The following is a 23,383-nucleotide window of genomic DNA, read 5'->3' on the forward strand; positions in this document are numbered from 1 at the left end:
CCCTCGGACCCCGATGGACGCGCCGGACGAAGTGAACACCCCGCCGTTCTAAATTGGCGCGTAGCTCGTCGTCTGACTGCAAGAGTAGGTCCCTATGGAATATAATGCCCTGGACCATGTTGAGACTCTTATGGGGTGTGATCGTGACGGAAACATCCCCCAACTTGTCACAAGCGAGTAACCGCCGTGACTGTGCAGAGGATGCCGTTTTGATCAATACTGCCCCAGAGCGCATTTTGGACAAGCCCTCCACCTCCCCAAACTTGTCCTCCAAGTGCTCGACAAAAAACTGAGGCTTGGTCGCCATAAACGATTCCCCATCGACTCGTGTACAGACTAAATAGCGAGGTGAATAAGGTTCGCTGCCAACCGTAGCCTTTCGTTCCTCCCATGGTGTGGCCAGGGAGGAGAACGATTGTGGATCATATGCCTGAGCGTTGTATTGAGGCCGAGAACGCTTAGAGACTGCTGGCGGCTGACCGCCAGCAAGAGATGATGTACCACGCTTCATCGCGGGTCATCCGCCCTGATGCCACCTACTCCGACCAAGGGCCCTCCCCACGGGCGCCACCCAGCCTCAGCAACGACCACCTGGCGGGATGGCCATTGCCGGGAGTCCCGATGCCCCACGGAGACAGGCATCTACTCCTTGGCATACGCGGGGAGTTAACGGCGCAGGCATCAGTAGAGCGATCCCTGTGTTGTCAGGGGGCTACAACCGACAGGGTACATGGCGGCCCCACCACAACGGACTGGCTACCGTGCTGGATTTCAGGTGAAATGTAGCCCATGATCGTCATTGGCGCATAAAGCGACACAGCAGAGCAGACTGCAAAAACCGCACCCAAGAACAAAGCCACGCCCTAGAGATGGTGAGTGGGCGGGACAGCTATGCGACGACGACCAACCAAGCTAGAGATGGTAATGAGCGATGGACACATTGCACCTTGTAAGGCGCCCTTCCCCAATCAGCTCGCTCTTCGGAAGAATTTAGAAGATGGAGGTCAAACCCGGTAGGGGACCATCACATAAGGCCGAAACGTTTGAGACTCCTTTTAGTCGCCTCTTACGACAGGCAGGAATACCGTGGGCCTATTCTTACCCCCGAACCCACAGGGGGGTTGTGCCACAAACTTCTCTTCTCTCCAATCCTATTCAATACCTCCTAATTAGTTATGTGATCTACCCATCTAATCTTCAGCATTCTTCTGTAGCACCACATTTCGAACGCTTCTATTCTCTTCTTGTCCAATCTAGTTATCGTCCATGTTTCACTCCCATACATGGCTATGCTCCATACAAATACTTTCAGAAACGACTTCCTGACACTTAAATCTATACCTGATGTTAACATTATTTCTCTTCTACAGAAACGCTTTCCTTGCCATTGCCAGTCTACATTTTATATCCTCTCTACTTCGACCATCATCAGTTATTTTGCTCCCCAAATAGCAAAACTCGTTTACTACATTAAGTGCCTCATTTCCTAATCTAATCCCCACAGCATCACCTGACTTAATTCGACTACATTCCATTAACCTCATTTTGCTTTTGTTGATGTTCAACTTATACCCTACTTTCAAGACACTGTCCATTCTATTCAACTGCTCTTCCAAGTCCTTTGCTGTCTCTGACAGAATTACAAGGTCATCGGCGAACCTCAACATTTTTATTTCTTCTCCGTGGATTTTAATATCTACTCCAAATTTTTCTTTTGTTTCCTTTACTGCATGCTCAATATACAGATTGAATAACATCGGGGACAGGCTACAACCCTGTCTCACTCCCTTCACAACCGCTGCTTCCCTTTCATGCCTCTCGACTATTATAACTGCCATCTGGTTTCTGTACAAATTGTAAATAGTCTTTTGCTCCCTGCATTTTACCCCTGCCACCTTTAGAATTTGAAAGAGAGTATTCCAGTCAACATTGTCAAAAGCTTTCTCTAAGTCTACAAATGCTAGAAATGTAGGTTTGCCTTTCCTTAATCTTTCTTCTAAGATAAGTCGTAGGGTCAGTATTGCCTCACGTGTTCCAATATTTCTGCGGAATCCAAACAGATCTTCACCGAGGTCGGCTTCTACCAGTTTCTCCATTCGTCTTTAAGTAATTCGTGTTAGTATTTTGCAGCTGTGACTTATAAAACTGATAGTTCGGTAATTTTCACATCTGTCAACACCTGCTTTCTTTGGGATTGGAATTACCATATTCTTCTCTAAGTCTGAGGGTATTTCAGCTGTTTCATACATCTTGCCCACCAGATGGTAGAGTTTCGTCAGGACTGGCCGTCCCAAGGCTGTCAGTAGTTCTAATGGAATGTTGTCTACTCCCAGGGCCTTGTTTCGACTCAGATCTTTCAGTGAAAACTCTTCACGCAGTATCGTATCTCCCATTTCATCTTCATCTACATCCTCTTCCATTTCCATAATATTGTCGTCAAGTACATCGCCCTTGTATAGACCCTGTATATACTCCTTCCACCTTTCTGCTTTCCCTTCTTTGCTTAGAACTGGGTTTCCATCTGAGCTCCTGATATTCATACAAGTGGCTCTCTTTTCTCCAAAGGTCTCTCTAATTTTACTGTAGGCAGTATCTATCTTACCCCTTGTGAGATAAGCCTCCACATCCATACATTTGTCCTCTAGCCATCCCTGCTTAGCCATTTTGCACTTCCTGTCGATCTAATTTTTGAGACGTTTGTATTCCCTTTTGCCTGCTTCATTTACTGCATTTTTATATTTTCTCCTTTCATCAATTAAATTCAATATTTCTTCTGTTACCCAAGGATTTCTACTAGCCCTCATCTTTTTACCTACTTGATCCTCTGCTTCACTACTTCATCCCTCGGAGCTACCCATTCTTCTTCTAATTTCTTTCCCCCATTCCTGTCAATTGTTCCCTTATGCTCTCCTTGAAACTCTTTACAACCTCCGGTTTAGTCAATTTATCCAGGTCCCATCTCCTTAAATTCCCACCTTTTTGCAATTTCTTCAGTTTTAATCTACAGTTCATAACCAATAGATTGTGGTCAGAGTCCACATCTGCCCCTGGAAATGTCTTACAATTTAAAACCTGGTTCCTAAATCTCTGTCTTGCCATTATATAATCTATCTGATACCTTCTAGTATCTCCAGGATTCTTCCATGTATACAACCTTCTTTTATGATTCTTGAACGAAGTGTTAACTATGAAGGTGCATTATCTAATAAAAACCGCTGATATAAGTGGAGCTGATAACTGTCTCGGAAGTGCGAATGTTGACTCGATTTCATGTCATAATCAATGTTTCTGAAAGCCTTCAGCTGTCATTCATTATTTAAATAATGAAATACTGCTCTATTTACATACTTTTTCACGCTTAGCATGACACGATTCAAAAATTTTTTGTCGTCAGGTGTAAAAATCTACATAAGTATTTTGTATGGTGTTTGAATGTGTGTTATCCTGCATCTCTTGGACTGTAGTTGTCTTTTTGAGGTTATCAGGTACTGTGCCTCCTCAGTTATGTAGAAAATGATACACACACACACACACAAACTATCTCTCACATTGTTTGTGTAACATCACAAAAAATATGTATGTAAATACTGCACCTAACAACAAGAATAAATTCTTGAAACATGCTTTGCTCAGCATGAATACAATATGTAACCGGCACTGTCTCTACAAAAAAAAAATTGAGCAACACAAAGTGAATGACTGTGTAAACTAGCACTCCACGTGGCCATACACCGAAATACACCCATAAGGTGCGACAAAGGTGTCATGATAATCGCAACAGTCACGAAATTGCATTTGCGCAACAGAGACAGTTTGGAAATGGTTGCGATTGATCACGATATCTTCATTCGAATGAACCTAGTTCCTCCCATCAGCCACCATGCCAAGTGGAGCTTGGCAGCGGCGGGAAATACGACACGAATTGTTACAACTTTTGCTCATTTACTGGTTCAAATTCAATGAGGAGAGTGCCCTGGCATCAAGAAACTTAACCACGTAATATTTGTAAACTCTACTGGACAGCCAACTTCATGCCAGCATCATATTTTCTCCACAAACATTTTTTCATAATGCATAAATCGTTGGAAAATTATAAATGTGCTGATGCAAAATCATGGGCAAATTAACATTGTGGGCATAGGAAATTTCACGGGATCAATAAAAAAATGTCGTAAACGGCAGGAAAACGTTAATTCCAGAAACGTAAAAGCGGGGTTATACTGTATTCTTTCCTCACTGATTCGGCAAACAGCCTCCTCATTCCTTACCTCACAGTCCACCTAATTTTCAACATTCTTCTGTAGCATCAGATGTCAAATGGCTTGATTCTCTTCTGTTCCAGTTTCCCCACAGTCCATGTTTTACTATCATATAATTCTGTGCTCCAAACGTCCTTTCTCAGAAATTTCTTTCTCACATTCAGGCCATGTTTGATATCAGTATACTTCTCTTGGGGAGGAATGCCCTTTTGGCCAGTGTCAGTCTCATTTTTGTCCACTTTGCTTCATCTGTCATGGGTTATTTTGGCGTCTAGGTAAAAGGATTCCTTAACTTCATCCACTCATGACCGCCAATTTTCATGTTAAGTTTCTCACTGTTCTCCTTTCTGCTACTTGTCATTACTTGTCCTTCAATTTCTCTCAATCCACATTCTGTACTCATTACTCTGTTCATTCCATTCAACAGATTCTGTAATAATTCTTCACTTTCATTGGGGATAGCAATGTCATCAGCAAATCTTTTCACTGTTATCCCTTCACCTTGAATTTTAATCCCACTCTTGAACCTTTTATTTCTGCCATTGCTTTTTCTATTTATAAATTGAACAGTAGGCAAAAATACTGCCTTGTCTTATATCCTTTATAATCCAAGCACTTCATTTTTGGTCTTCCAGTCTTATTGTCATCTCTTGGTTCGTGTACATTACTCATCTTTCCCAATAATTAACCCTATTTTTTTCAGAAATTTACACCATTTTACTCTGTCAAACTCTCTTTCCAGGTCGAAAAATCTATTGAATGTGTCTTGATTTTTCTTTAGTCTCACTTCATTTATCGAACGCAATGTCACAACTGCCTCTTTGGTGCCTATACCTTTCCTAAAGCCAAACTGATTGCCTCCTAACAAGTCCTCAATTTTCTTTTCCATTCTTCTGAATTTATTCTTATAAGCAATTTGGATGCATGTCTGTGTAATAATTCTTGACTTGTCAGCTCTTTCAGCCTTTGGAACAATGTGGATGACATTTTTCAGAAATGTCTGTGACTATATTGAAAGTCTCATACATTTACACATCAATGTGAATATGTTTCATTGCCACTTCCATCAATGTTTTTAAAAATTCCAATGGAATGTTATCTGTCCCTTCTGCCTTATACGATCTTAAGTCTTCCGAGGCTATTTTAAATTGTGATTCTAATACTGAATCCACTATCTCTTCCATTCCGATTCCCGTTTCTTCTTCTTGTCATCAGACAAGTCTCGTAATCCTTCCACCTATTCGCTCTCTCTTATGCATCCTTAATATTACACACCTTGCTTGTAATTCCACCTAAGGTTGTTTCAACTTTCCTGTATGTCAAGTGAGTCCTTCCAACAATCACTTCTGTTCCTATTTCTTCACATTTTTCATGTAGCCATTTCACATTAGCTTCCCTACACATCCTATTTATGACATTCCCAAGATCCTTGCATTTCTATATTCCTGAATTTCTCTGAACATTTTTATACTTCCTCCTTTTGTTGCGGAGTATTTCTTCAGTTTTCTATGCTTTCTTTGCACTTACCTTCCTAGTACCATTTCTCTTTCCAACTTCTGCGTTTTCTCTTTTTTCAGATGTACATTTCCATTTCTCTTAAACTGAACTACCTACTGAGCTATTTGTTATCGCAGTACCTATAGCCTAAGAGAACTTTAAGCATATCTCATCATCCCTTAGTGCTTCTGCAGCACATTTCTTTGCACAATGATTCTTCTTGGTATGTCTCCTAAGATTCAGCTTTTTCTTTAGCATTACTAATTTGTGATCCATGTCTATAACTGTTCCTGGGCATACCTTACAATCCAAAATCTGAAATTTTCCCATACCTCCCGGTCTTTTACAAGTGTATCACCTGCTCTTGTGATTCCTGAGCAGTGTTCGCTGTTGCCATTCAAAATTTATTGCAGAACTCAGTTGGTCTTTCTCCTCTCTCATTCCTACTACCAAGCCCATATTCTCCCTTCAACCTTTCCTCTACTCCTCCTCCTATAACTGCATTCCAAGCCCCCATGGGCATCAGATTTTCATCTTCCTTAATGTATTGAATTATCTGTTCACTATCCTCACATACTTACTCTTTCTCTTCAGCTTCTGCTTGGGACAATGGCACATACAGCTAAACTATTGTTGTCAGTGTCAGTTTGCTGTAGAATCTGATGAGAACAACCCTATCACTGAACTGTCCGAAGTAGCTCACACTCTACTCTTTCTTCCTGTTCATAACAAATCCTACAGCCGTTATACTATTTTCTGTGGCTGTTGATATTCCTGACATCCATCCAACTAGAAATCTGTTTTCCTTCCATTTCTCTTCAGTAACCCCCACTGCAGCTAAACTGAGTCTTTGCATTTCCCTTTTCAGATTTTCTGTCTTCCCTACCATGTTCAAACTTCTGATGTTCCATGCCCAGACTCTTAGAATGTTACTCTTTCATTGGTTACTCGATCTCTTTTTCATGGTCACCTCCCTCTTGGCACTCCCTTCCTAAAGATCTGAACAGATAACTAGTCTGGAATCTTTTGCTAATGGAGAGCATCAAGACATTTTTGCAACTACAGGCCATATGTCCAGTGGAACACAAAATGTCTCTAATGCAGTGGTTTCCATTGCCTTCTCCATTCTCATGCCATTGATCACTGCTGGTTCTTCCATCTTTTAGGGACAGTTTCCCACCATAAGAGCAAGGCAGTGCCCTGAACCTGTGCCCCATCTTCTGCACTCTTTGACAAGGCCGTTGGCAGAACGAGGGTAACTTCTTATGCCAGAAGTCTGGAAATTTGCCTTTACTTTTTGTCCTATTACATGTTCAGGATATCTCGGTTTTTATTTATACATACCACAATAAGAATAATACGACTAGCATTTGGATAAGGGAGGAAATGTGCATTTTAACAGAGCAAATGCAATAATTTTATGCACATACATTTTCATGAACAAACCGTGTGGTTTGTGAGCCAAATAAGGTGGACAGTTGTCACGGGAGAATGCATAGAGCAAAATTTTGATAACCACTCCTCTCGTGCACAAATGGCACTGTTTGTCATAATGCTAGATTTCTCATGTGTGGATCTCCAAGTTAGCTGCTTCATGTCATGTGACAAAAGCTTAGGTGTTTGTGTTAAGTTATTTAATTGGTGTGTAAATTAAAATGTACATTTTTTTAACTTTTCACTTTATTAGTGAGGATGTTATTCTTGTGCTGCTGCATTCTCAGACAAATACTCTAATCAATATGTCAAATGCAAATTAAACGTGTTCAATACTAGATGAAGGTGAAATTTTCTAAATGCATATTCTTTAGATTGGATGTTGATATCATGAATATTAAATCGAAAATAATCGGAACTTTCACTTATACATTATTACAATTAGTACCTGAATGACAATTTTGCTTAAAAATTTACTCTAGGTGTTATTAAAAAAATCGTAGCAGTTCTAGAAATACTGACATCATAATAGTTGATTACATTTGTTTATTAGAACTTAAGCATAACAGTGTAACAAAAATTAAACACTTAGTTACTTACAAAAGCAATTATATGATAAGTCTTTTAAACTGACTGTAATTCAGTAACCACTCAGCAAGAGTAATTAATATTTTGAGTGTGGTATAAATATGTTAAAAACTGTTGAAAAGCTTTCTTCTCTGAAATGCAATGGAAAGAAAGGAGGAAAAAAAAAACTTAAATTAACAAAATGTTAACAACGACCACGGTCCTGGACACGTTTGCGGGGTGCAGCTTTTATGATATTGTCCACTCTAAGAATCATCTCTGCAGCCTCAGATGCAGAAAGAACAACTTGACGCTTCACAACAAAAGATTCTGTAATACCCAGAGCTTTCATGCAACCAATTCTTCCATTTTCCATATCTGTGAAAAGAAATTCATTCTGTAAAAGATGTACTTAGGTTTTACAATGCAAATTGTCTAAACATCAGGTGTTAAGCTCACAATCTATGATTGTTTTTAAAAGAAATGCTGATGTTAACAGCAAATATAGTGGTTAAAAGGAGCTTTATTAGATCTAGAGGAAAATTCTACTGAGATAATTATACACTTACAAGATGGGATACTTGGCCGGGACTTTCTTACAGGAGGTAAAAGTCTTAGTACTGCTTACAAGCAAAAATGGAATTACAAGAAATTATCCTAGATTCTGAAACTATTACTTCTTTTCTTTGTGGGAAGGAAGGGTAGATGAAAGGGCCTCTTAAAAGGATGAAGTGAGGAAAAAAAAAAAAAAAAACAGTATGTTGGTAAGCACTCCAGTCCATAAATGGTGAGGACACACTTGAGAACTAGAAAACTTTATTTCTAGTTGAAGTATTTTGACAATACTGAACAATGGAAAATCCAGGATGGAATAATGACAATATTATGAAAAGGATAGATTTCTACTCACAATATAGTAGAGATATTGAGTCACAGACAGGCACAACAAAAAGACTACTGAACCCCTTAAGCTTTTGGTCAGAAGGCCTTCTACTGAAACGCGCGCACTCGCTCGCACGCACACACGCACACACACACACAGAGGCAAATGCAGCTCTCACACGCATGACCACTGTCTCTGGTTGGCATCAGCACCCTTTTTGTTGTGCCTGTCTGTGACTCGACATCTCTGCTAAAAAAAATGGTGTGTAGCAATCTACCTTTTTCATAATACTGTCATTAAACAATGTACCGATAATTAAATGACCCATTTCTGTCCAGCGTTTGTCAGGCACTGGACACTAGGCCATATTGTATTGACTGCTACTTTGCACACTTTGATATGTAGTATGTTACCTGCTCCACTTTGACAGAGACATCCGTTAACAATGATGAAATCAGACAGGCCCAGAGGGACTGCAAATACCATCTTCTCCAATTATTTCCCTACTGCAATAGGATTCTTGTGACTGGAGTTATTTTTTACAAAAATTTTAAAAACTGATACAGTGACCTGTTCAATCTCTGAATAAGAAAAGGAAGCATTCCTCAAAGCATTAATGAACTGCCAGTCTTAAAAAAAACTACACATCTGCTCACCAGTCTCCTTTCTCTTAAAACAATTAACACTAACCAATCAACAGCTACCATAAAACTGAAAGGAACAGCTCAAGCCCTACCTAATGTGTGTGCATGGTTACAGAGTTGATTCAAAAATAAAAAGGAGTAAACTAAAGTGGATTAAATTTGAATAATTTGGCCCCTCTGTGGGCTGAGTATGTGTATCACTTTATAATAAGATGACTCGTCTTGTGCCCAACTAAACATGGAAATATCTCTCCCCCCCCCCCCCCCCCCCCACACCCTCTTTTACTCACCAAGACCCATTGTATGAGATCCCTGGCTGTGTGCAGCCCTCAGCTCTGAAATCAGCTGCGCCGAATCATAGCCTGCATTATCAGCTATTGCTGTAGGCAAAGTCTGTAGTGCACGGGCAAATGCCTCCATTGCCACAGCCTCTTTGCCAGGTGTTTTTGAAGCAGCTGTCATCACTTCACCAGCCATAAGCATTTCACTGCAACCTACCCACATACAAATAAAAGAATATTATATCAATTATGCTCAATATAATGTTTGATACTCAACAATAATATAGTTTCCATGAGTCACTAACACAAAATGGCTTAAAACCAATGTAGGAAATGTCATTGTTTACCTCCCCCATAGACTGTGTGAGATTCTTTGACTGTTGCTGCAAGTACACACAATGCATCATGAAGAGATCTGTCAGCTTCATCAAGGATTTGCTGAGTCGCTCCACGGATCACAATGCTGCATGCTTCACCCAGAGCAACACCTCCGAAGTGCAGCAGTGTGTCTTCACCAATCATGACCTATTATAAGAGCAAAACATTTTCACATAGATTTTAGCTAATTAGCTAAAAATATTAAAAATACAGAATCATAGTTGCTGTTAAAAATCTCCACCATAAAATAGTAATCAGCCTCTGACAGTTTATAATGTAACTGTTAGTCATAGAGTTTCTCTGAAGTGTTTCTTTAGAAATTAATAAGAATGACATGAGTACCCACACAGAAAATATTCTTGTTAATTCATACTACTAATTCTGTCCGTACTAAAATGGCAATCAGTTCCTTATTACAGAAGTTTTGCATGAGAATAATGCTCCTCTAGTGTAAGTGTTTTTACTTTTTAGCATTACACTGGGCATTTATTACACAACATGAACACAAATCGAGCTTTCGCAACCGGCGGCTGCTTCGTCAGGAAAGAGGGAAGGAAAAGGAAAGATGAAAGGATGTGGGTTTTAAGGGAGAGGGTAAGGAGTCATTCCAATCCCGGGAGCGGACACACCCACACCCACACCCACACCCACACCCACACCCACACCCACACACACACACACACACACACACACACACACACACACATGTCTGCGCTCATGAGTATATACCTATCCTTTTTTCCCCCCTAAGGTAAGTCTTTCCGCTCCCGGGATTGAAATGACTCCTTACCCTCTCCCTTAAAACCCATATCCTTTCATCTTTCCTTTTCCTTCCCTCTTTCCTGACGAAGCAGCCGCCCGTTGCGAAAGCTCGAAATTTTGTGTGTGTGTGTTTGTGTGTTATTTTATTGTGCCTGTCTACCGGCGCTTTTCCGCTTGGTAAGTCTTGGAATCTTTGTTTTTAATATATTTTTTCCATGTGGAAGTTTCTTTCTATTTTATTTACATCGAAATATTAAATTTGTTACACCGGTTCAGTAAAAAAGAAAATAATAGGGCTGCTTGTAAATGAGCAACTTCCATGAAAGAAATGTCTGATGTAACATTAAATTCTTCAGGCATTTCCTGCTCTCTTGCCTTTTACCTGGTAGATCACAACCAGGATAATGTGCTCTTTATGAAGACTTATCTCACCCTATTCACAAAATATTTCTCTGTTCTGAAAGAACAGCCACCTCAGTTGCCTTCCACTCTTGTGCAATGTGATTGCATTCTTTTTAAATTTTATAATAATAATGAACAACAACAACAACAATAATAATAATAATAATAATAATAATAATAATAATAATAATAAATAATAAATAATATAATAGTGAAAAACATATTTCCTATGCTCCATTTTGTTGTAGAAAAGGCAGATGCAAGCTAAGACTCATTAGAATTCTAGTGGAATGTAATACGCCCACAGGAACTGTTGTACTGCCAATTTTTGAGTACATCTCGTCAGTCTGGGATACCTACCAGAGATGTTTAATACAAAATGTGGAGGAGCTCAGATCTGAATCTGTGTATTTCCTTAAGGGTTCGTTAGACGAGCACAAGATGTTCAACCAATAGCAGTGGCAGACACTGCAAAAGAGGTACTGCGAATCTCATTGCAATATTCTATCAATATTCAGAAGACGCACATTCTAAGAAGAATCAAACAATATAATTATTATTTCCTCCATGACCACAGCAGTAAAATAAGAGAAATTCGAGCTCATATAGAAGCTTTTAGGCAGTTCTTCTTCTTCTATTATTGCCAAAAATTTAAAGTGACGCGGACCTTGATCAAGCGTGACTTCCTTTTAACTGTACGGTATATGTTACATTGCATTTAGGAACTTTCGGGTAATTGAACGTGTATCAATAATTACAGATTTCTGTATATATATATATATATATATATATATATATATATATATATATATATATATATATATATATATTAAAAACAAAGATTCCAAGACTTACCAAGCGGGAAAGTGCCGGCAGACAGGCACATGAACAAAACACACAAACACACACACAGAATTACGAGCTTTCGCAACTGGCAGTTGCTTCGTCAGGAAAGAGGGAAGGAGAGGGAAAAATGAAAGGATGTGGGTTTTAAGGGAGAGGGTAAGGAGTCATTCCAATCCCGGGAGCGGAAAGACTTCCCTTAGGGGAAAAAAAAGGAGGAAAAAAAGGACAGGTGTACACTCGCACACACACACACACATATCCATCCGCACATACACAGACACAAGCAGACATATTTAAAGGCAAAGAGTAAGGGCAGAGATGTCAGTCGAGGCGGAAGTACAGAGACAAAGAAGTTGTTGAAAGACAGGTGAGGTATGAGCGGCGGCAACTTGAAATTAGCGGAGGTTGAGGCCTGGCGGATATCGAGAAGAGAGGATATACCGAAGGGCGAGTTCCCATCTCCGGAGTTCGGATAGGTTGGTGTTGGTGGGAAGTTCTTTCTATTTTATTTACATTATATATATTAAAAACAAAGATTGCAAGACTTACCAAGCGGGAAAGCGCCGGAGACAGGCACATGAACAAAACACACAAACACACACACAGAATTACTAGCTTTCGCAACCGATGGTTGCTTCCTCAGGAAGGAGAGGGAAAGACGAAAGGATGTGGGTTTTAAGGGAGAGGGTATGGAGTCATTCCAATCCCGGGAGCGGAAAGACTTCCCTTAGGGGGAAAAAAGGACAGGTGTACACTCGCACACACACACACACACACACACACACACACATATCCATCCGCACATATCTGCTTGTGTCTGTGTATGTGCGGATGGATATGTGTGTGTGTGTGTGTGTGTGTGTGTGTGTGTGTGTGTGTGTGTGTGTGTGTGTGCGCGCGCGCGCGCGAGTGTACACCTGTCCTTTTTTCCCCCTAAGGGAAGTCTTTCCGCTCCCGGGATTGGAATGACTCCTTACCCTCTCCCTTAAAACCCACATCCTTTCATTTTTCCCTCTCCTTCCCTCTTTCCTGACGAAGCAACTGCCAGTTGCGAAAGCTCGTAATTCTGTGTGTGTGTTTGTGTGTTTTGTTCATGTGCCTGTCTGCCGGCGCTTTCCCGCTTGGTAAGTCTTGGAATCTTTGTTTTTAATACATTTTTCCCATGTTGTTGTTGTTGTCTTCAGTCCTGAGACTGGTTTGATGCAGCTCTCCATGCTACTCTATCCTGTGCAAGCTGCTTCATCTCCCAGTACCTACTGCAACCTACATCCTTCTGAATCTGCTTAGTGTACTCATCTCTCGGTCTCCCTCTCCGATTTTTACCCTCCACGCTGCCCTCCAATGCTAAATTTGTGATCCCTTGATGCCTCAAAACATGTCCTACCAACCGATCCCTTCTTCGAGTCAAGTTGTGCCACAAACTTCTCTTCTCCCCAATCCTATTCAATACCTCCTCATTAGTTACGTGATCTATCCACCTTATCTTCAGTATTCTTCTGTAGCACCACATTTCGAAAGCTTGTATTCTCTTCTTGTCCAAACTAGTTATCGTCCATGTTTCACTTCCATACATGGCTACACTCCAAACAAATACTTTCAGAAACGACTTCCTGATACATAAATCTATATTCGATGTTAACAAATTTCTCTTCTTCAGAAAGGCTTTCCTTGCCATTACCAGTCTACATTTTATATCCTCTCTACTTCGACCATCATCAGTTATTTTACTTCCCAAATAGCAAAACTCCTTTACTACTTTAAGTGTCTCATTTCCTAATCTAATTCCCTCAGCATCACCCGATTTAATTTGACTACATTCCATTATCCTCGTTTTGCTTTTGTTAATGTTCATCTTATATCCTTCTTTCAAGACACTGTCCATTCCGTTCAAATGCTCTTCCAGGTCCTTTGCTGTCTCTGACAGAATTACAATGTCATCGGCGAACCTCAAAGTTTTTACTTCTTCTCCATGAATTTTAATACCTACTCCGAATTTTTCTTTTGTTTCCTTTACTGCTTGCTCAATATACAGATTGAATAACATCGGGGAGAGGCTACAACCCTGCCTCACTCCTTTCCCAACCACTGCTTCCCTTTCATGCCCCTCGACTCTTATTACTGCCATCTGGTTTCTGTACAGATTATAAATAGCCTTTCGCTCCCTGTATTTTATCCCTGCCACCTTTAGAATTTGAAAAAGAGTATTCCAGTCAACATTGTCAAAAGCTTTCTGTAAGTCTACAAATGCTAGAAACGTAGGTTTGCCTTTTCTTAATCTTTCTTCTAAGATAAGTCGTAAGGTCAGTATTGCCTCACGTGTTCCAACATTTCGACGGAATCCAAACTGATCCTCCCCGAGGTCTGCATCTACCAGTTTTTCCATTCGTCTGTAAAGAATTCGCGTTAGTATTTTGCAGCCGTGGCTTATTAAACTGATAGTTCGGTAATTTTCACATCTGTCAGCACCTGCTTTCTTTGGGATTGGAATTATTATATTCTTCTTGAAGTCTGAGGGTATTTCGCCTGTCTCATACATCTTGCTCACGAGCTGGTAGAGTTTTGTCATGACTGGCTCTCCCAAGGCCGTCAGTAGTTCTAATGGAATGTTGTCTACTCCGGGGGCCTTGTTCCGACTCAGGTCTTTCAGTGCTCTGTCAAACTCTTCACGCAGTATTGTATCTCCCATTTCATCTTCATCTACATCCTCTTCTATTTCCATAATATTGTCCTCAAGTACATCGCCCTTGTATAAACCTTCTATATACTCCTTCCACCTTTCTGCCTTCCCTTCTTTGCTTAGAACTGGGCTGCCATCTGAGCTCTTGATATTCATACACGTGGTTCTCTTCTCTCCAAAGGTCTCTTTAATTTTCCTGTAGGCAGTATCTATCTTACCCCTAGTGAGATAAGCTTCTATATCCTTACATTTGTCCTCTAGCCATCCCTGTTTAGCCATTTTGCACTTCCTGTCGATCTCATTTTTGAGACGTTTGTATTCCTTTTTGCCTGCTTCATTTACTGCATTTTTATATTTTCTCCTTTCATCAATTAAATTCAATATTTCTTCTGTTACCCAAGGATTTCTAGCAGCCCTCGTCTTTGTACCTACTTTATCCTCTGCTGCCTTCACTACTACATCCCTCAGATCTACCCATTCTTCTTCTACTGTATTTCTTTCCCCTATTCCTGTCAATTGTTCCCTTATGCTCTCTCTGAAACTCTGTACAACCTCTGGTTCTTTCAGTTTATCCAGGTCCCATCTCCTTAATTTCCCATATTTTTGCAGTTTCTTCAGTTTTAATCTACAGGTCATAACCAATAGATTGTGGTCAGAGTTCACATCTGCCCCTGGAAATGTCTTACAACTTAAAACCTGGTTTCTAAATCTCTGTCTTACCATTATATAATCTATCTGATACCTTTTAGTATCTCCAGGGTTCTTCCACGTATACAACCTTCTTTCATGATTCTTAAACCAAGTGTTAGCTATGATTAAGTTGTGCTCTGTGCAAAATTCTACTAGGCGGCTTCCTCTTTCATTTCTTAGCCCCAATCCATATTCACCTACTATGTTTCCTTCTCTCCCTTTTCCTACACTCGAATTCCAGTCACCCATTACTATTAAATTTTCGTCTCCCTTCACTATCTGAATAATTTCTTTTATTTCATCGTATATTTCTTCAATTTCTTCATCATCTGCAGAGCTAGTTGGCATATAAACTTGTACTACTGTAGTAGGTGTGGGCTTCGTATCTATCTTGGCCACAATAATGCGTTCACTATGCTGTTTGTAGTAGCTTACCCGCATTCCTATTTTCCTATTCATTATTAAACCTACTCCTGCATTACCCCTATTTGATTTTGTGTTTATAACCCTGTAGTCACCTGACCAGAAGTCTTGTTCCTCCTGCCACCGAACTTCACTAATTCCCACTATATCTAACTTTAACCTATCCATTTCCCTTTTTAAATTTTCTAACCTACCTGCCCGATTAAGGGATCTGACATTCCACGCTCCGATCCGTAGAACGCCAGTTTTCTTTCTCCTGATAACGACATCCTCCTGAGTAGTCCCCGCCCGGAGATCCGAATGGGGGACTATTTTACCTCCGGAATATTTTACCCAAGAGGATGCCATCATCATTTAATCATACAGTAAAGCTGCATGTCCTCGGGAAAAATTACGGCTGTAGTTTCCCCTTGCTTTCAGCCGTTCGCAGTACCAGCACAGCAAGGCCGTTTTGGTTAATGTTGCAAGGCCAGATCAGTCAATCATCCAGACTGTTGCCCCTGCAACTACTGAAAAGGCTGCTGCCCCTCTTCAGGAACCACACGTTTGTCTGGCCTCTCAACAGATACCCCTCCGTTGTGGTTGCACCTACGGTACGGCCATCTGTATCGCTGAGGCACGCAAGCCTCCCCACCAACGGCAAGGTCCATGGTTCATGGGGGGAAGTTATATTCCAAGACTTACCAAGCGGGAAAGCGCCGGCAGACAGGCACATGAACAAAACACACAAACACACACACAGAATTACTAGCTTTCGCAACCGATGGTTGCTTCTTCAGGAAGGAGAGGGAAAGATGAAAGGATGTGGGTTTTAAGGGAGAGGGTAAGGAATTATTCCAATCCCGGGAGCGGAAAGACTTCCCTTAGGGGAAAAAAAAGGACAGATGTACACTCGCACACACACATATATCCATCCGCACACACACAGACACAAGCATCTTGTATCTATGAGTATAACAGCAATGCCTGGATGGCATTTTAAATCTTTACAAGATTTCTCAGGTACTTAGGTGCCATGATGGGTGCAGCAGACATGAAAATAGCGCTCATTATTTACTGATAAATGTAAATGATGTGATTCTTCAATTTCTCCAGGCGTATTTTATGACCAAATAAATCTCGGGTGAACAGCCTGGTATGAGTATGCATAGGACACAATATTTCGGCAATCGACCACGTTGCCATCATCAGGTGCGCTGATGATGGCAACGTGGTTGATTGCCGAAATATTGTGTCCTATGCACACTCATACCAGGCTCTTCACCCAAGATTTATTTTGTCAATGTAAATGATGTATTCCTTCCACCGAATAGCAAAAATCAGCATCAGTAACTGGGCATAATACACATTGTTAAAGACAAAATTACATTCCCTGAGAGGAAAGAAGTGATGAGAATCAACATTCTGCAGACTATGCATATGGTTGGTGGTGCCTGGAATTGTGCAACACAATCAACTGTGTTAAACTGTCTCCCAAAGGTTAGTTGTGTCACATCAGTTGCTGTTGAGGACGACATTGCTCCTGGAGAAAAATGGAGTAGAATCACAGATGTTCCCAAAAAGGTGGCATTCCAGAACTGTCGTGTGATAACATCCTGACTGCCATACCCTAAATGGAAGTTAAGTGAGATGTGTATAATGCTAGTGAAGGAAAATTTAGGTAAGTGGTGGTGGTGGTGGTGGTGGTGGTGAGGAGGAGGAGGAGGAGGAGGAGGAGGAGGAGGAGGCAGCTGTTGAATCTGATCACCATCCAATTGAATGTGAGTCCAGTGTCTTACCATTGTGCCACTTCACTCAGTCCAGCATAAAGAGACTCCATCAAAGATATGACAATGAACTTGTGATCACAACAATTTACTATAGAACACTAAATGGAACAGAAAAACTTCTCACCTAAATTCTACATACCTGCTCAATAACATCACAATGTCCCAGTTTCACTAGTTCTGGGTTGTCAAAAGTGGAAACAATTTCACCTCCAGTTACAAGTGCTAACCGTTCAATGCCATCGAAATCTGCATGTTCTATAGCCATAACCCCAGCATCTGCAAAGAGCTGTTCTGGGTAGTTATAGATGAGCTGCCTGTAACAAAATGTAGAATATGTAAGTAACTTTTTCTACACTGTTTCAATGCAAACATATAGAAGACACTCAGTTTCTCACCAAAACCAGCGGTATTCTCAACACTACAACTGTAAGTAATTTGAAGTGTATCAACAGCTGTATTAAATCACTGTCAAGTCAGCCTGACTGCAGAACTGCTGATTATTATAGTAATGGTTGCATGCCTCCTGCATGACTATGTCACATTTTATTACAGGTTATATATGCAAATAAGAAAAAAAATTCCCAGATTTCACAGTTAAAAATACTTGTTTCCCAAGTGAGAAAACATTTTTCACTGGTAAAAATACATTTTATTCTGTGTTAAGTAAAAATATATTTCCCCTCAGAGCTGTGAAACTTATCAATCCTTTGAATAGTAAAGGTTTTATACACCAGCACAAAACTTCCTGGCACTTCAGGGAACAAAACACGGCAAAAAATAACATGCTTCGGAAAGATCTTTAATGCATGGAAACATGTAAATTGCATATTTTGTATCGTGAAAGTCTAAATGTGAATTCCATCAAGTACAACATGGTAGCTTCCGAAGCACTGAAATCAAGGTTGCAATGTGATTTTCTCAGTCATTCACATCTGATGTCAGGTGATCTAGCCAGCCAATGACAACAGACATTCAGAGCAGATGACATGTAGTCAAATGAGATGTAGTCAGCAAATAGCAACATCACTGTCAAGTAACACAAACATGCAAATAGGAAAAGTTGGTTTAAATTAATACACATATGGTATAGCTATAACAAAAGCTAAGGTTTCACTTACAGTGTTGATCTTTTTTAGCGTGTATTATCCCTTAAGTTATACCAAACACAAAAAAAAATGTGCCATTAAAATTTTAAATAATGGTATAAATAGCTGGTCTTCTAGGTCCGAAATTTTTCTAGCTGGATGCTTAGTAAAGTGTTAAGTTTTGAATGAGAGTCAAATGATCCGTGAAATTAAGAAATTCATCACACATTCTCACATGTAACATAATTTATCTTGTGTAAAAGGAAATTTACTTTGAGACTTTGAAAGCAATGCTTCTCAAACTACCATTCGCATTATTTTCCTGCTATCTGTTAAGAGCCCACACACTAGTGACGCATGTCAGTGACCCATCAACTGCGGTATCACTTAACTGGTCACTCGCCTTGACACACCAAGCACGAGCAATTTGTGAAGTAATTTTGATCAGTATAATGAACATAATTGAGTCAGGAAATTCTGCTACAGAAAATGAACTATGTTTACCAGCAGTTGCAGCTGATTTCTGTATCCCCATGAATACTTGCAAAACAAATTTAAAATAAAGGAGAATTATAATTTATTAAACATGTTTTGAAATGCTTTTCCTGGGAACTGCAGGTTACTTTACACAATAGGTTACATTTTTTATCAATGACAAATGGGTTGTGCAGATCGTTCCAGTGTGCATAGAGATGTCAATAGCAGCACTACTTATTACTGTAACTCTAGTTATAAATTGTATGAAAAACAATTAGATTAACTGAACAAAAGGGACTTGAGTTCAACTGTATAATATAAGCAGGGACCCAAAAATTACTGGAATCAAAGAGTCGCACACACATGCTTTGCATTTATACGTTGTGCCAGTAGGTGGTGTTAGTTTGGGGTCTCCCATGCCACTCGGTTAACAGGCGTCAGTCATAGTTAAAGTGGTTTGTTTGTGGTGCTCTGTTGATAGTGTTAGTATTTCAACCCTTTGGCGATTAATAATGTGGTCATCAAGAAGGAATAAAGTGACTATTTGAAATTTTGTTTTCTGTTAGGAAAATCTGCAGCCAAGGCTACTGGTATTCTGTGGCAAGCCTTTAATGATGATGCTTTGAGGAAATTGCATGTCTAACAGTGGTTTTCGTATTTCAAATCCAGCATGTCAATTAAAAACATGCGAGGCCCCTGTCCCTCGACAGCAATAAATGACAAAAATATTGGCACAAACATGCAATTGACGAAGATTGTTGAGGGCCTTAATTTCTGAGGAAACAAGAGTGTCATGGAGCACGGTCCAGCAAATTTTAACAGAAGATATGCGCATGAGAAAGGTGTCTGCAAAATTTGTTCCTCACTTGCTCACAGACGACCAAACCAAAGAGACAATCATGTGTATATTTGCATGACTTGAAGAGTGAAACGCAGTGAGAGAAATTTTCTTAAATGAATAGTGAATGGGGTGAGAGTTTGGGCTACAGGTACATTCCACAGGCAAAGCAAGTGGAAAATTAAATCACCACCATGACCCAAGAAAGCACATCAAGTGTGATCCAATGTGAAAAGAATGTTGATCTGTTTTCTGACATCGAAGGCATTGTCCACAGGGAGTCCATTCCTCCAGGACAAACAGTGAAGCAACATTTTTATCTGGATGTGTTACGAAGGTAACAAGTGCATGATGAAAAATGGCCAGAACTGGGGAGAAATGGGAACTGGTTGCTCCAACACAACAATGCTCCAGCCTACATAGCTCTGATGGTCCAATACCTCATGGCAAAAACACAACATGGTGCTTGAGCCTCAAGCCACTCTACTCACCTGATCTGGCTCTGTCTACCTTTTTTTTGTTTCCACAGATGAAAAACTCTGTAAGCAAAGTGATTCAGTGATGTGGATGACATCAAAGAAAACACATTAACTGCTTTGAACAATATCCTGCCTTCCTGTCTCAAGAGTTCCAGAACTGTTTTCAGCAGTGGCAAAAGCATAGGCACAAGTGCTTTAATGCACATGGACAATACTTTGAAAGGGACTACGGTATTGTGAATGTAAAGTTCAATAAAAATACGTAACAACCGAAATTCTGGTTCTTTTTGGATCCCCCTTCGTAGATTTGCCCTGAAGATTTAAATAAAAATGTCCTCTTAACATTACAAGAGGCACGAACATCATTCAGTTTGAAGTTAAAAACTTTAACACAGAGCATAATTATTTCATAAATAATTCAAAACCATTGTAACAAGAATATGAACTTTCCATCAATTCTTCTACAGCACAAGCTTCAAAATGCTAATCACTGCACAATCTATGGGTATATTTTGTTTTGCAACTCTGGCTTCCACTTCACTTCTCTAGGAAGTTCATTGTCCTTACATAACCATGAATTCTAACGTAAATTTCTCACTCAAGTCGGCAATGAGAAATGAAACAAAACTGCGCAATCATGCTTAATAACTAGAGAAACAAGTTACTGTCATACTGCCACACACTACTCTTAACCAGCCAAGCAGCCATTTTGCGTGCTCGAATAGCATGTCTTAGCGATCAAATTGTCTGGGATCATATTATTTGGGATTTCCACACAAACAGCTACTGGTGACCGGTCACTTATTTGCTCACACACAAGCGATCTATGAAGCAATCATTCGCCCATGCGACAGATTGCTGTGATCCATTGCTTGGGCATGGTACCCTTTAGATACATAAATAGCTGTGATGTCTTGCTCATTGAAAGTAGTTTATTAATATGAAGGATTGCATAGTCTTCTTATCAAAGCCTGTGACCCTTTTTGCTGTCAGCAGACACTAATGTGTGCATTGTATTTTGTTGTTGTAAATGGAACACTTTCTTTGCAACTGAAGTTCTGTTTTGGTGTTATTCTCTCATTTATGTACTACTGCTGCAGCAGTGTGCTAAAGTAAAATTTTTTGTTAGAGAATCAGTTCATACCAGTCAAAGTTACAAAGATTTACCTGAAAACAAACAATGAACAGAATTCTAAAAAATTCCTGAGTTTTTCCCAGTTGTCCCAGGGCATATACACATTGTATTAGTAAAGATGTATCTGGAAGTAGACACACATTCTGTTACCCTAACTGGCTGGTATAAGTAAACAACTAAGCTTCTGACATGGTGGTTAGTGGCACCCATTCACTGGTAGTGTAAGAGCGTGTGAGCGTACTGACTGCTCCAAATCTTCTTTTGGTGTTAACGCGATTTGTACAGGAGCATAATTAATTTTTAATAGCAGGCAGTTGGGTTTTTGAGAACTATGTCTCTTTAAGTGTGACACCAACTGCAAAGTGACCATAAATTGTAGTTCAGCCAGGCAGTGATAAGATCCAGTTCCACTGGAGGAACATCAACTTGGTATCTGAGAAAGCAGAGAAGGCAAAAATGGGACCACCAGCACTCATAGACTCAACCTCATGGGGATGGACTGACTGGAGCAGCACAATTTGGCTAAAATTTCAATTTATTATTCTGGTTCCTGTGAGGTTTCAGTTTCTGTTATGATTTTCCTGTCTTGACTTCTAAGACAGGAGAGGACCATTCTTTTCTACAACCTGCAAACTGTGGATCTGTCAGCCACTAACTGATGGTAGACTGCTGGTGTGGGGCACTTTAATAGGTGTTCTCTTCAGAGACGCGAGAGAAGGATGAGGCATCTCCGTCATGATGTCACTCATCTGATTAGAACTCCCCATGGGCACCTCCCCGCCAGAGTAAAGACTACCAGGCACAGTAGCTGTTGCCTTGAGCTCTGATGCCCCAGATTAGACAGGCACCTACTCCTTAATGTACAAGAAGTTACAGCTCAGGTATCTGCAGAGTAATCCCTGTGTTATCCAGAGGCTACACCTATATGACGCCTTCTCCACAATGGATTGGCTACTGCATTGGATTTCATGTACAATCATAAAACCATTATTAGCAGGATACGATATGAACCTTCAACAATGGCAAGTGAAAAATCTTTCATGGGAACCATATGTAATCAAATCAAAATGGTGAAGTGAAATGTAGTGAACTGAGCAAAACAGAAAGATGTACTAATAAAAACTGCGTCATCAATGTAAAATCTTGACTAGATATAACATCTTTTAGATGCTTCCTATAACAGGCAAGGAATAACTGCGGATATATTCTAACTGCTGACACTACAGAGGGTAAAATATAACCAAATACAAAGCAGTCAACAATTTGTGGTGATTGCTATTACCCTTCAATTTGTCTGCAACAATTTAGGCTAACTTCACATACCAGCCTAATTAACATTTTTAGCAGAGCTATACTTAGGAAATTCACACAAACCCATTTTTGGAACCGTAACACACTATTTGTTTTTGTGCCTCTAATTAAATATTTTAAGTAATTTCCATGAGGCGGCAATGCTACACACAGATTTGGAGAGTATCCTCCACCTTAAAAATATTTGTCAGCACTGTGTCCCTGGCTAAAGGAAGGAATAATATCCAAATCTGCAAATAGGTCAACTCTTTCACACCTACCCCACTTCTGCCTTACAGATCTAGCATGGTACTCTCAAATATACTGTCTCATCATTCACATTAAATAGCTCAGAGACACAGGAAACTTAAAATCTGGGTGACAGGATGTGGATTTGGAACATGCTCTTTTCAAACATCAAACCAGTGTCTCAACTTTGTGACAGGCTAAGAGGATGATGTCATGGTGTAAAGTGTAACCATCAGCACATGATGATCATCATAAGTCATCTTGTGCAGAGTGACCCTGTGTATCAAGTGTCTTCATCCCGGAAGGTTACCAGCTTTT

General features: G+C 40.1%; 1 protein-coding gene across 1 annotated transcript in view; it reads right to left on the reverse strand.

The window, feature by feature from the left end:
- Positions 1 to 7,719: 7,719 nt before the first annotated feature.
- Positions 7,720 to 23,383, reverse strand: part of LOC126281229 (T-complex protein 1 subunit beta) — a 48,925-nt gene continuing 33,261 nt past the window's right edge. The window contains exons 6-9 of the mRNA XM_049979996.1: positions 17,652 to 17,826; positions 9,913 to 10,090; positions 9,575 to 9,778; positions 7,720 to 8,135 (exon numbers count right to left, since the gene is read on the reverse strand). Of these exons, the coding sequence (XP_049835953.1) occupies positions 7,963 to 8,135; positions 9,575 to 9,778; positions 9,913 to 10,090; positions 17,652 to 17,826 (730 nt within the window). The 3' untranslated portion in view covers positions 7,720 to 7,962. The remainder of the gene's footprint in view (positions 8,136 to 9,574; positions 9,779 to 9,912; positions 10,091 to 17,651; positions 17,827 to 23,383) is intronic.

This window comes from Schistocerca gregaria, chromosome 7, assembly GCF_023897955.1.
Source record: "Schistocerca gregaria isolate iqSchGreg1 chromosome 7, iqSchGreg1.2, whole genome shotgun sequence".
Lineage (NCBI taxonomy): Eukaryota > Metazoa > Arthropoda > Insecta > Orthoptera > Acrididae > Schistocerca > Schistocerca gregaria.